The 14,920-nt window shown below is 39.9% G+C and overlaps 1 protein-coding gene across 1 annotated transcript; it reads right to left on the bottom strand.

The window, feature by feature from the left end:
* Nucleotides 1–50: 50 nt before the first annotated feature.
* Nucleotides 51–13,128, bottom strand: F13B (coagulation factor XIII B chain). The gene is made up of 12 exons (XM_066379895.1): nucleotides 12,903–13,128; nucleotides 10,870–11,070; nucleotides 9,683–9,868; nucleotides 8,819–8,995; nucleotides 8,249–8,425; nucleotides 5,452–5,631; nucleotides 5,170–5,355; nucleotides 3,970–4,152; nucleotides 3,226–3,426; nucleotides 2,320–2,502; nucleotides 1,232–1,445; nucleotides 51–262 (listed from the first exon to the last, which is right to left on the bottom strand). The coding sequence occupies exons 1-12, from the start codon at nucleotides 12,964–12,966 to the stop codon at nucleotides 238–240; spliced, it is 1,977 nt and encodes a 658-aa protein (XP_066235992.1). The 5' UTR covers nucleotides 12,967–13,128; the 3' UTR covers nucleotides 51–237.
* Between the last annotated feature and the right edge of the window lie 1,792 nt (nucleotides 13,129–14,920).

Below are 14,920 nucleotides of genomic sequence, written 5' to 3'. Positions count from 1 at the left end.
AAGACACACAGTCAAGATGAGGCTGTGTGTCCAATCATCTGAACGAGAAATAAAAGAACCTGTGCTGGTTTTTATTTACAGAATAAGAAAATTTCATCATCAATGATTTAGATGCAAATCTCCAGGCAAATGAAAACTTAGAGATGTCTAATCCAACAGTTTTCTTTTAGAAATTAGGTTTCTCAAATGATTTCATGATGTGTTGAAATATGATACTTCTTTCTGCCACTTATGCCCTTAAGGGTCTTGATAAGACAGCATCCTTGGAGAGAGAGAGAAATCAGGAGAGAAACATTTTTTAAATAAGCATCATTTCTGGTTAAATATTTATTACAGTCTTAGCCCTTTGTCTTTGATATTAGTCATTGTTTTGACTGGGCACTTCTAAAGCATAAAACCACACTTGAAAAATTATGCCAACAATTCCTTTTTATAAACTCAATGGCATTTACTACAATAACACCATTCCTCCCCACCCCCATTTTTCTAAGTTATTTACTTGTTTTTTCTCTCAGGAATTAGAAATCCAAGGTCCACTAATGCATTTAAATAGCATATAACATTTTTCTGTTCTGATTTTTATCATAGTGAAAAATTAAGAAAAGTTTTACACTCATCATTTTATTCTATTATTTTAATGTATTTAAAAAAAAAAAAAAAGGGTATTTTCTATTTACCAAGAAGTATAAAAAGTATTTTTAAAACTGTCATATGAGGAAACACTTAAGTAAATGATTCCAAATTTTTACATAGAAATCTGTTCCTGATAATAAATACCATAATTTTAATCATCATTATTGACATGCTCTTTTATCAGTAGAAAGATTTGTGCAACTATCTTTCCAATCTTTATTAATTATCCATGAACCTAGGCTGAGAAGGTAGAGAAAATGGGATTTTCTATCTCGGAACACATAGGTTAATTTTGCCACATTTTTATACTGCACATACTGATTGACTGATTTACCAAATTGCCTAAGTGTCATGTGTATCACATAGCACACAATACTTTGAGTTCAGACAACTCAGAAATCTGTTGAATTAATGAATACTTCTATTAGCTTGCTTAGTTCTTTTTAAAAAAGAAAGAAAATTACTCTTTTTCTTTATAATGACCATAAAGTGTAAATGTTGTAGAACCTAGTGTTTCTGAAATTTACAACATGCTGAACCTCTTGACTAATAATATTAACAAAACAAAAAATAGGAGTAGGGACAAGCCTCTTGTTACCTTTCTCTCTGGATACATCTTGGATATGTTAACTGCCCTCTGTCACATGGCACTCGGAGTTCAGATCCAGTAACAGACAACCCAGCCGTGTAAGTATCTCGTCTACAAAGAAACGTCACATACTCGCCATGGAAAATATATGGTCTATTATCAAAATTCCATTTCAGGAGTAAATTATTCTTTTCCATTTCAACTGAAGATATTGTGCAGGGCTCTGAAAAAGAAAAAGGGGGTAAAAAGTGATCTTGGTACATTGTGGTAAGACAAGGAAGCATTGTGTTGCCTACTCACGACGACCTTCACATTTCCAGAAAGTGAAGGGGCAAGGTAGTTAGAGCTCATATTCAACTCAGAACACATGTTCAAAGCTCACGGCAAACATCCTGCCATTTTTCTCTATGGTCCTTGCTAGATATAGCTTCCTCCAGGATGATGTCCAGTGAATAAGAGCTTAGCACCTCATCTTTTGAGACTGAGGTGGCCATACCTGTAACTCATGTTTTCTATGATGGTACCAATTCCACTGAGTGAAAATTACTAACATATTTACCCTTGTGCCCTGTGATAGCACCCCCTATCAAACCAGTACCTGACAGGTGGTATGTACTTAACAACTATTTGTTAGAGTGAAGTGGGCTGTAATTATTTAGGATCAAGGGCAGCAATTTTCAACCTTTTTCATTTCAAGGTGCAAAGAAGCTAATCACTAACATTCTGCGGTGCACTCAAAAATATATTTTTTGCCAATCTGACAAAAAAAAAAAGGTATAATTTTGATTCATTCACACCACACAAATATTGTTGTGGTGGCTGTTGTCATTTTTTATTTGCCAATCTAAGGTAAGAGAGGTCAGTACCCCTGACTCAACAGACAGGTATCACAGGTTTTAAAAATTCAGCCCATTCACAAATGGGCTGAATATTGCTGAAGAAAGAAGAGAAACCAGTGATTAAATAGGCTCGCTAACAAAATAACACAGATGTAGCACATTAAGAATCATAGTACTGTTGTAACAACTCAAAGGGAACAAAATGTGAAAATATGTGGTTTTATTTTATTAAACAGAGACACATACCACAGCACATACCTAAACACGATGGTGGTGCGGTCCACACTCCGTCTAAACAGTAGGACTCTCTAGATCCTTGTAGGAAATAGTATTCAAAACACCTGTATTCTATGGAAGAACCGTTTTCATAAGGGCCGACTGCTGAACTAATAACAACTCCATTTTTAATAAGTGGAGGAGATGAACACATTCCTTTAGATTCTGCAAAAATGTATACAATAAGTGGCTATAATCAGGACCCAGTGCTCTCATCTTTGCTACAAAAATACAATGAAATAGTTCATGGGAAAGTGTTTACAAGACAGCACTCAAATAATTGTTAAATATCGAGAACATTTCTGCAATAGCTTCATACAATAAAATTTGCTATCGCAGTTAGAATCCCCTATTAAGTTATTAAATACATGTGTGAAATTAGCCAAGTATTAACAATCCCGATATTATTTTTCCCTTTCTACCTACTTGAGAGTCAAAGTGTGTGAGATTCCTCTTGAGGCCACACTTGCTTTATTCTCTTCCTTTTTTTTTCTTCTTAAAAGTCATAGGGTTAAGTCCAAGGAATATGCAAAATCTGTCACCCTATATCAAGCCCTTTCCTGAGAGAACACTCCCCAACACACCCTAAGGAAAGCAATATTTTATACAGCAGTTGATTGCTCTAATGAGGGTGGTCAATCCTCCCATAGTCTTGTGGTATTTATCAAACTTCTGGATTCCTCCCTCTATAGAACTGATTTATAGACATTAAGTCATGTCGGCATAGGCATCCTATGTAAGGGTATGTGTTGACTGGAAATTGATCAGACCCTTTCTTATTGTATAGATTAGAAGAGGGTGGTGGTGCATTGCCTTGGGTCTCATACTTGGAACCCCAGTGGCAACAGAGATCACCTGAGAAATTGTCAGAAAACACTAATATTTTACCTTTTCTCATGCATACAGGATACTTCACTTGCCCTCTGTTGCACTGCACAGATAATTCAGACCGCGGGGTCGACGGAGATAGATCAAATCCCTGTTTACATACAAAATCTATTAAGTCTCCGTGCAAGACCTTTCCTTCATACTTCCATTTCATCTCAATGTTGTTTCTGTGCATGTCGGCCCCATCAACCGTGCACGGCTCTGCAAGACAAAGTCCTCTATTAAATTTTTTACTTATCTGACAAGTAAAAAAGTGGTATGTTCTTTACATCTAGTTAACAATATTGGTTTATATGCTGACAAGTTACCAAGGAGAAGATATTAAATGCCCTCATGAAAAATAACAACAAAAAATGGTAATTAGGTGAGGTAAAGCCTATGTTAAATAACCTAACTGTTGTGATCATTTCACAATACTACATAAGAACATCAAATCACCCCATTGTACACCTTCATCTTATGCAATGTTCTATGTCAACTGTATCAATAAAACCGGGGAGAAAGCTTTTTAAAAAAATTCAGCACAGCCCAAGGTCGCTGGCTTGAAGCCCAAGGTCGCTGGCTTGAACAAGAGGTCACTGGCTTGGCCTAAGCCCCCTGGGTCAAGGCAGATATGAGAAGCAATCAATTCAATTAACAACTAAAGGGAAGCAACTATGACCGGACATTTCTCATCTCTCTCCCTTCCTGTCTTCCTCTCTTGAAAATATTTTATATATATTTTATGTGTATTTTCTATCTTACCTAAGCAAACAGGTGGGGCTGACCACTGTCCACGTTCACAGTGAGACCTTTGTGCCCCCTTCAATAAATAATATTCGTTGCATCTGTATTCCACCGAGGATCCCACTGTGTAGCTGGCCGATAACCCACTGACAACAGCCCCATTCACGATGTCAGGGGGAGGCTTACACATCTCATCGTTTTCTAAGAGAAAAAGTTATTTTAGAAGTAATATGAACTTATCACAGCAGAGCAACATAATATAGTTCCCCATCTCATCAGGTCTTGATATTTATACCATATCTTTTAGACAACTGATTTCTAAATTCACCAGGAACAAGCTCAAATATTATTATTGAGCTCAGATATTTTTAAAATGTACTAAGCAAAATTAAACAGCAAATGGTTTGCCCTTGCTCGATTATAGCCATTTTTTTACTTGTCTTGCTTGTGAAGGAATCGTGATATAGATATTCTCAAAAGGTACAGAAATGTAAGCGATAGTTTTCAACCTGATCATTACGGTCAAGTCTACACCTTCCCCTTGTCATTATCCACTATCATTTTTTTTTCCTTCTCATTTCCCTTTGCCTCAGATTGCAGTCTGCCCAGGGATGAAAACTTCCAACTTTCTCTCTCTTCAGAGTCTCCCTCTCACTCTGCTCATTTCTGTAGGATCGTTCATAGCTTTCTATTCCGCAATGAATCACCTCTGTACACACATTTGTGCAGAGTTCTCCAGGGCCTGGCTGAGGAGTGAGAAGGAGGTCAGAAAGGGGAGCACCCAGGTGTGGGGATGGAGCCTGCTTGTGCCTTGGGTGAAATGAAAAACTGGGGACATGTCTCAGGTGGGTGGAGGGCTAGAGGCGAAAGTCACATCAGCAGGACTGACCCAAAGTCGGGATCAGAGTGCTCTATCCTAACTTAGTAGCCCAACATGCCCTTATTCGTTTTCTCTAATGAAGTCCATGGTCACTTGTGTCCTGGCGTCAAACAGGTCAGGTGAGCAGGCCTAGTCCTACTGTAAATTCAAAATCAGTTAAGTTTCCCAATTCCTCCCATTGCTGGCAGGACTACAGATGGCTCCCTATATGTACAAGAAACGGCAGTTTCTCTCCGTTCTAAGCAATGCTCTTTTGTTGGAAAGATGTGGATTTTAAACAGAGGCTGAAAAATTTTACACACCAGGTTTAGCGATCAACGCTGTTGTAGCACACCTACCAATGCACTCAGGGGGGAGTGTCCATTTTCCACGTTTACAAATTATTTCTTTTGATCCACGCAGATGATAGCCGCTTTTACAGGCGTATGTCACCCGGGCTCCACTGTAAGAAATCTCAGAGTGCCGGTGTGCGGCCCCATTCTCAACCACGGGTGGATCCCCACAGGCAACCTTCTCCTTTTCTTCTGAAAAAGCACAATTTTAAGAAAAAGGACCATTTTAGTGACACATGCCGATTTCATCAGAGGGACGGACTTAAGGGGGGGGGGGGGGCTGCTAACCGATGCACTTCGGAGGGTCGGTCCACTTCCCGTTGTCACAACGTATTTCTTCTGCTCCTTGAACCTCAAAATTCAGTTCACATTCTACATGAACGGCTTCTCCGTGGCGATAAGTGGTTTGGTAGGTTTGAATTTTGGAGTTTAGAGGCAGAGGTGGTGGAGGACAGCGATTTCTTCTTCCTTATGGGAAGAATATCAGTATATTTAGTCATATAATTACAAAAAAAAAATCCTTAAGATTTAGTGGGCACATTTGTTGCGCCCGCCAAACACCCCAGAAGTAGGGAGACAGATTCTGGGGTCATCCCCTTTGACCTCCACCTTCTGTTGTTTGATTCTTGTGTCCTGCTCATCCCTATGAGCAGGAAGTGAGACTGGCTTCAAAACAATAGGCTGCAGCAAAGAGAACAGGATGGATGGGTATGTTTTATGGATCATTGATTTGCAACAGAACGTTAGATGCTCCTTACTGAGAGACTCTGTTTCCCTGCTGGTTTTGTTCCAAGCAAGCTGCCCTATTGTGAGGTTCTAGAAGGCAACAGGCAGCCATCCATGGGCAGCCCGGAGGAAGCTGAGGCTCTCAGTTCAGTAGCCGGCAAAACCCTGCATGCCTCCAGAGGCCACATGGGTGGAGAAGCCCGCTGTTCCCCAGCCAAGCCTCGTGGGAGACCACAGTACCATCCACACCATAGCTGCCACTTTGTTACACGTGGATGCAGAGGAGCCAGTTAGGATCCGCCCAGAACCCTGAACCACAGACACCGTGCAGTAATTCAAGCATGTGCAAGCCGCTCAGGTCATGAAGATGTGCTTTGGTACCAATAGAAACTTAACACAGCAAGCATTTTACATCCACGACCACCTCGCATCCCCAAACAGCTTTATGAAGTGTGAACAATTGCACCTACCCTATTATAGTGCAACTAAAACTTGTGAAGTAAGCAGAGTGTTAGTAAGTGGAGGATCTATTCCTCAACCTGTGTCCCTCTGATGGAATTAGAATCTGTTCTTAACTATTCTAAAACACTGGCTGTGTGAATTTCCTGTGGCTGCTGTGGCATAATTTAGTGGCTTAAAAAGAACACAAATCTGCTCTTTTGAAGATCCAGAAGCCAAATGTCCAGACTCAGTGACCCAGGGCTCCCATCAGGGTGTCAGAGCTGCATGGCTTTAGGAGACTTTAGGAGAAGCCCGCATCTGCAGCTCCTGCCCTCCCTCCGGCCACTCCAACCTTTCCCTTCATTGTCACACCAACTTCCTCTTCTGTAGCTAAACCTTTTTCTGCTTCTCCGCACCCCAGAAGGAGATCTTCGGGGCTGGGAGGAAGAGGTGGGGTGGGGAAGCATTATCTAGCCTAGGACACTGCCCCCTACCTCTAACAACTAGTGACTAGAGACAGTGATGAGTGTGCGCGCATGCTGACTGATCTGATGAGGAGTTTGACACCCATTGTTTTTTAAATAACACGCAACAACCTGCTCACCATTTCCCTCTCTCCCATGACACCAGGCTGCTGAGCAACCCTGGAGAACTTTGTAATGCATTCACTTTAAAAGCACGAACGTTATTGTTGGGTGGATTGGAAGAATTACAACAGCTCTGGGGACTCCCATTGCCAAGCCGTGGTCAACCCCCGCTTGGGTGCCTTTTAGCACCTGTCTCAAACCTTCCTCCACTCTCTTCCGAATTGGACTTTCCTGTCTGTTTCCCGCCGGCCTGTCAGTCATGACCCCGTGTTCTATATTACAGAGGAAATGGAGGCTATCAAGCCCGGGCTGTCTCCCCACCCCTCCTAATCCTCCCATTCCTCCTACTCCCGTTTATCTTCTCTGACCCAGTTGTCATAGTGCCTGTCACTGCCCTGAGCGGTCTCCGTCACCGTACCTGTCAGCATCTGTAAGGTCTGGTCGCATCCTTTCTACCTAACTGTCTCAGACACTCAGTCACATTGTTGTTGTTTTTTTAATTCCTATCTGTTTCGCGTGTTCGACTAGGGCCTCCTTCACCTCACTTTGTAGGTGTGATGAAACGGCTATTGAATTGATGTCTCCTAACAAGGGAGTCATACCACTTGCTTGAACAGATCAGTGGTAGAACCCTAACCACAGTGTGACATCTTAGGCTAGGAAGCTCCTCCCATGGCCTCTTTTTCACCTTCATGCTCTGTGATGTTACGTTGCTTTTTCTGCTCTTTACCCCACGATTATGAAGATTTTATTTTCACATCAGGAAATATGTGGCCAAACAAGAAAGTTCCCTCGCAAAGCTGCCAGCTTGGGATAATTGGATCTAGTAATTCTTATTTTAAAAGAAAAAAATGTATTCATTATAGTAAGAGATTTAAATTTATTTTAAAAATAAGTTTAAGAGACATAGCCACTCTACAATGTAATACAAAATGTAAGATTTCCTTAGATTAACTGTAGTAAAGTTTGCTGAAAACCACACCAATGTAACGGACAATATTTATTTTTTTAAAAATAGCACTCAGAACAAAAATTAGATACCATCAGAGACTTCTTTCCATAGAAGTAGAGCTGACTGAGGGGTGATATTTTGGCTACTAACTCTATGGTGGGAGGTGGGCACTGGAAATATCGGGGGGCACCACATAAAGTACATGATCATCTCACCACTATGCTGTACACTTAAAACAATACACAATAATATTAAATAGAAACTGTAATTGAAAAAAATAATTAGAACTTTAAAAAGTAAAGTAGACGCATTTTATTAAAAGAGAGAGAGAGGGAGAGACATGCTATTTTATTCAGAAGTGTGAAATTTAAAAAATTACCTTCACATACAGGAGAGTCTGGGTACCAGCCAAAGCTATAGCACTGAATTAAGTCAGAGCCACTTAGAAAATAATTTTCATGGCAGAAAAATTGCACGACATCTCCTTCTTCATAAGTTTGCTTGACAGGATGAAAGTAACCATTTTCTGTTGATCTTAAAGAAGAGCATTTTAATTCTAAAAATGAAAAAAATATATAAAAATACAAAGACGGTTATTTTTTCCCAGTAAAACACAATGCACCTATCCCTTACATGCCATATCTAGAAGAGGAATTAGTCAATTTGCCAGATTTTATTATACAAAAAAAAAGGGAATAAAAAAAAGCTTGCCAATTGATATATTTATTAAATATCATTAGGCTTACTTTAACTTAATTATCTGAACTACAAGGAACTTTTTTGCTATTAGAGAGCTTTCCAGGATCAAAGCCTACTGTTAAGGTAATTAAAATTAAAAGCAAAAAAGGGGGGCAGATAAAATTGAGCATAATTTGCATCACAACTTAAAGCCCTTCTGTCTGAGAAGACGTCTTCAATGGAGGTAACTGGGTTCCAAAGGAGCACCTACTGGTACATTTGGGCGAGAGGGACCACCCGTATGTGCGACACTCGGCCTCCTCTGTCGTCCCTCCCCCAGCCACGTGGTAGCCAGGGTCACATTCGTACCGCACTGTGTCCCGCACTCGGAACATTTTCTGCGTGGTGGAATACTTTCCATGATATAACTCAGGAGCCAAGCACGTCTCTAAGAGGAAGCACAGTTACATGTCTTACAAACTTTAGCACTAAACGTTAGAACAGCAAAACAGAAATTGCCAAATGAGTTTTCACTGAATCTTAAATCTGGCGGAAAAAATTTAAAAAATAGTCAAAGTGTGCTTAGGCTCTCTCTTCCTTGTTTGTTCACACCTGTGTCCTGCGTTCACCTGCCTCCTGTTCTTAAAATTCGAGTCTAGTGTATGTGACCAAAGGCCACAGTCCAACTGAAGACGTGCAGCAGCAGTTGTTGAGGATGTGCCACCTGCGGATCTGTGTGGTTTAAACAACTGACGACACACTAACAAAGCATGCATGTTCAAATTATTGCATTATTTTAAGTGTCTCTGCTATTGGTTTACAATAAAAAATACTATACATCATCTTTTCTAGAAAAGGAATTAGTAATGTATGTACATTGCAAGACATAGGTTTACTAAGGTTTTTTTTCCCCCTTTTATTTCACTTCAATTAGTGATAGTATAAAGTGAAAACAGCCTGATTAACTGTGTGGTGGGAGTCACTAAGGAAACAACAGGCATTTGAGAAGAACAACATAATAACCTCCTACATTTGCAGACACGATGATTATGTCAAAAGTGCCCATCTATAGAAGAAAGTAACAGCCGCAGAAGTTCTTACCTTCAGTTCTGGGAAAGGATTGCTAGGCACGTACCATGTTCCTTCCTACAGGCTGGTTGAGAAGACCATCCATCGGCGAGACATTGGACCACCTCTTCTTCCTGCCCCGCAGTGGTTTTGTACCCTGACGCACAGCCGTAACGCATGTTCTCTTGAATTGTGTACAATACTTTCACATCAGAGATGTAACCATTTATCAGGTCAGGCCTAGTGCATTTTTCTACGGGGAAAAAAACATTTCTTTGGTTAACTTGATGACATGAAGCTTGTCTTCTATGAAGTTGTAAAATGAAAGGCAAAAGTTTAATATTATTCTTGGAATTTTAGGGGAAAAAAACGTTCACTCGACCCTTCCTTGGTTTTATTTATTTATTTTAATTTTTTTTTGGTTTTATTTAATTTTGGAAATGACCTGCATGTTTTGCAACAGATTTATTTAAACACGGTTCCAATTTGGCATTGTTTGGGTTCACTAATTTCAGTTCTTATAGTCATTTCTGCCTCTACTGTGTCTACTTTTAGAAAATATATGCAGAGCTTTTCACTATCCTTAATGACAAATAAAAATATTTTTTTGCATTTACTTTCTGTTATTCTAAGTCCTCCACGTCTGATGATTTTTTTAGCATCATTAATGAAAGCACATTCTGCCTTGGCCAGGTAGCTCGTTATCCCCATACACCAGGATTGTGGGTTCAATCCCAGGTCAGGGCACATATAAGACTCAACCAATAATGAACGTGTAAATAAGTGGAATAATGAATTGATGGTTCTCTCTTTCCATTCCTCCCTCTCTCTAAAACCACTCACTCAATAAATAAAAAAAGCATATTCCTACTTCATGGGTCCTTAACTAATGCTGCAGACATCAGGCATTTGTCTGGCTTCCTCTGCACAGTTATCTACACAAGTGTTCTCATCATGAAAGTAACTCTGTTGCGTCTCTTTTCCTTGCCCTGTGATGAATGACAACTTCAGCAATTTCCAGGGAATGATGAACAACAAATAAAATAATGTTGTAATGAGAAACGTTATTGATAGAATTTCAGAATACGCCATCCTTTTGTAAAAAAATAAAATAAAATAAAAAAGACACTGGGCCGGTCGTTGTTGTTGTCCACCGAAAGGACTGACCACCTGGTGCATCTTATTGGCCCCTTGTATTCACGAACAGATTGACATGGGCGACAGAGACCGGAGTGCGCACGCGCACAGACTTACTGAAGCACCTGGGCTCTGGGGACCAGCCGGCGGCCGTGCAGGTCGTCCTCTCCTCCTGCTTCCCCTGGTCCGTCGTGTACCCAGCCAAGCAGGAAAACGACAGTTTCTGGTTGATGCTCATTGGAAAGTAAGTACTTTCAAAAGTGTAGTAATACAGGGCAATCCTCCCATTCTCCACACGGGGAAGGCCACAGCGTCTCTCTGAGATGGGGAAAGAATCAAGCTGAAAGCTGAAACACGCTGTGGAAAGCCATGACGTTGGTTACCAAGTCACAGGTCGTGTCATTGGAAAGCGTCTGCAGAGACATTGGCTAGTCCTTATTTTTATTACCTAAGTTTTTACATACTTTCGTGACAAACCTTTTCGATAAGAATTCACTGGCAAGCAACTCCGACACGTAACGACAGACAGATGGAAACTGGACAGGCTGCTTCTTCAAGAAAGCTTTTGCTAACGTTATAAAACAGTGCTTCCTGTAGTAAGAGAAACACCCTGCAAGCTATAATGGGATGTTACAGTTTCTAGTAAGCCACATGCATAAAGGAACTGTTGGAGGTTACTCTGAATAATAGGTTTCATTTGCCCTAATATGTTAAAAAATATTTGACTTTGTTTTTCCTTCCTAACTGTGTACGGCCATATTTCCATAGCCCTGTGTGGCTGTGGCCACCGTGTTGATCGCCTGAGTCGCAGAGCAGATGGGTTTCTCCATAAGCTACGTCAACTTAGGGTGGGGGTAGGGACATGAGCGTGTGCTCCCTGTCTTCAAGCGGCTTACATTTTTTTCTTTGTGATTATAACAATATAATAACTAGAGCATTTGCCAGAACACTGCAATGTCTTCATGGCATATGTCGTAGACAACTACATCAGCCGGCTTTTACATCCTGATTTAGACAGAAAAACAAAACCAAAGGAGATATTCGTGTACATATTATCTTATTGTAGAATTACAGGTATCAAATACGATGTGTCCTGTGTAATTTTCACCTTCATAATTTTAATTGCAGACCCCCTCCCTTTTTTATTTGTAGAAAATTTGTAGTAAACCATTCAGTTAAAAGGCAATGATAATGTGTTAAGATATTTTATTTCAGCAAATTCTCTCAGGTGTTTATTTTGGAAGTCTTGTTGCTGTGATTTCCTACTTTGCGTACTCAGTCTTGCTGACGTTTAAGGACCTGCCTGGTTTTTGTCCCTGAAGCCTAATAACACTGTTAACTGGGCACTGCCAGCCTCCCTTGCTCATTAATCTCACATGAAGCAGTCTCTTTACAAAGATTTCTTATCATGACAGCGTCCATAGCGAAGGGTTTGCCTAACCGGTCCACATTCACCACTGCTGTCCTGAGCAATTATTAAAAGAGCCCCTTCCACTATCAAAAGTGTTCTTGTTTGCAAAATCAATAAAAAGGTCCTCCTACTAATCAGTCCTGAGCAATTATTAAAAGAGCCCCTTCCACTATCAAAAGTGTTCTTGTTTGCAAAATCAATAAAAAGGTCCTCCTACTAATCACTACTTAATAACTTCAACCAGCGAATAAATTAGATTAAAAATCAGGGTCAAGAGCCGGAAGTCTTTCTGATGCTTTGCAATTCTTTCTCAAATTTCCCACATTAAGCTCTCACACTTGATAAACAGAGAATTAAATTTGGCTAAGCTTTGCAGTGTTAGGAATGGAAACACGAATTAAGGTTAACATAGTACTTCTCAATGGCAGTACTGTTGGACTAAAACTCTTTTAAAGTATTTAGAGCTTGGTTTCCTGGGCCCCCAAGACCAAGAGATACAAACGGTTTTAGGTCTTGCTTCGTTTTTCTAAGTTATGTTGCTATAAGGATAGTTCATTAGTTTCCTCCAAAGGAACAGAATCTATCTAAATATGATAACAAATTATATTTATAAGAAGTTTGCTTTTTATAAAATTGACACAGAGAAATGAAAGACTCTATTAAGAGCTCAAGTTAAATGAATGTTAGAATTTCCTTTTGTAACTTTGAAAGAATAAAGAGTATTAAAAATTAATTTTACCTTCTGCATAGAGTTCTCCTGAGGTCATTAACATGATAAAAAGAGCCAAGCCTTGCCATCTCATCTTCAGTGGTGTGCTTGACAAAGATTTTTAACAATTTGAAAGCTCTAGGGACTGCTCATTAAAGTACACAATACTTCTCATGAAGGAAAGGTTAATTATTTACAACATCCGTCTACATCCTTTTTGTAACAAACCTCATATTTTTGTTACAAGCTAAAATATTTTTGAATAATACTAAAATAACACAACTACTTAATTGACAATGCCCTTCACACCAGCATCCAACAAGAACGTGATAACCAGTCAAAGCAACAATAACAACAAGCATAAATAATTAACTCAGGCTGCATATAAAAAAACTGGGTAAATTTTCAACTCAATTCCCTATTATAAGTCCACAGAGTAAAGGTCACCACTGATTTCCTTACTGGCATTGATCAAATGGACAGATGAAATTAGAAACGTGATAACGGACATCTGATGTTAAAATATAGTGTTCTCCAGATCAGACTGCTTAAAGGGGAAACTGACCTTACTAATCTCAAGCCATGATAGAATCATTTTATTGATCATATTCTTAGAGAGTGTGTATTAGGTGGCAGGGAGCTGTGTTATCAATGTGTTGAGTGTCCACTTGACACCCAGTCATGTGTATATATAGCAATGAAAAAAAGAGTAGATTAACATTACTGCCTTTGGGAATCTAAGGCATTCTCATGGGTTTTAATTTAAACCACAAAACAGTGCTATAACGATTTCAATTTTGTAACTCTTGGAAAAACACACCACGTTACGGGGAAAGCTCTCACACTGCGTGCTTCGAGAAACCAGCACCCAGGACAAGAAAGAAACAGGACAGTCCCTCCGAGTCACTGCCTATACCCACCCCCGTTGCGAAACCCTGTCTTCTGTTTTCACAGCATACATCAGTTTCACTGGTTTTTATACTACGTAAATTGTATGGTATTTTTTATTTTGTCTGGCACCTTTTGTTTAATATTTTGTGAGACTCATCCATATCTTGGGTTGTATAGTAGATAGTAGTTCCTTCTGTGTATAGTATCTCATTCTGTTAATACACCACACATTTACCTATTCATTTTTCTGTTCACAGACCTTCAGGTGACTTCCAGTTTAGGGATATGTGACCTCTGATCATTTTCATTAAATGAAATTTTTTTTTTTTTTGAAAACTGTTGCTCATCCCCACAGGTGAGATACGTGGTTTAACAGCTGTAACCAATACAGGCAAAAGGACTATCAGGGAGATAGTAGACCAACCTGCAATGGGTTTCTGGCTTAAGAGCAGGCAGAACACCAGCTGGAACCAATACGGAGAATCATCTCACCTTAGGTAACCCCAACCCTCAGGATGTGCTTGTTGTAATACATTAGCATCCTAAACGATACACCCACGCATGCGTGATGGGAAGCGGAAGCCCAAAAACCAGACCGGGTTCTTTCGAGAAGTCTCCACTCATTTCCCGGAAAAACCCTGAGTATCCCTCTCTCTTACTGAGTGCCCTAACCCTGGATGAAATGAGCCTCAATGAAAGATGTAAAGCCCACTCGGGAGGGGCTGCTCTGCCTGGGGGGTAGCTCTCTCTGTCCCCCTGCTTCACTAAGGAACCCTCTTTCACTTAAACTCTATGCTGGCTTGTATTTGAAAAGTTACCAGCATTTGCCAATTTGAGTCAATATAGAAAGTCTATTACCTCTACAAATTTAACAGTATGAGAAAGTGTATTCGTTTTAAAAACGTCAGGAAAAAAAAAACCCTTTTATTTCAGGCAAGAACAAAGGTAAACAACATAATTTTTCAAATGTTTGTTTTAAAAAATCAATGTGTTCATGTGGAGCGAACTTCAAAGGGTATGAAGGGAGAAGTCGCTGTCACCCACGTCCCTGGGCCACCCAGTTCCCCATCTAGAAAACAAATAATGCCTGACCTACCTTTTGCACTTTCCCAGTGATCTCAAGCATGTGGAGTAAATCTGTACCTCCTCCTCTCTTT

The sequence above is a fragment of the Saccopteryx leptura genome, chromosome 1, assembly GCF_036850995.1.
Source record: "Saccopteryx leptura isolate mSacLep1 chromosome 1, mSacLep1_pri_phased_curated, whole genome shotgun sequence".
Lineage (NCBI taxonomy): Eukaryota > Metazoa > Chordata > Mammalia > Chiroptera > Emballonuridae > Saccopteryx > Saccopteryx leptura.
The sequence above is the reverse complement of the archived record's forward strand: the minus strand, read 5'-3'. Positions and strand labels throughout refer to the sequence as shown.

Bases quoted from the DNA above. Each gene is read 5' to 3' on its own strand.
- F13B (XM_066379895.1), bottom strand. From the start codon at position 12,966: ATGAGATGGCAAGGCTTGGCTCTTTTTATCATGTTAATGACCTCAGGA. The intron at 9,869-10,869 runs GTAAGTCTGTGC...TTTTCCCCGTAG, and splicing joins CCCAGAGCCCAGGTGCTTCA to AAAAATGCACTAGGCCTGAC. The intron at 1,446-2,319 runs GTATGTGCTGTG...TTTCTTTTTCAG, and splicing joins CGCACCACCATCGTGTTTAG to AGCCCTGCACAATATCTTCA.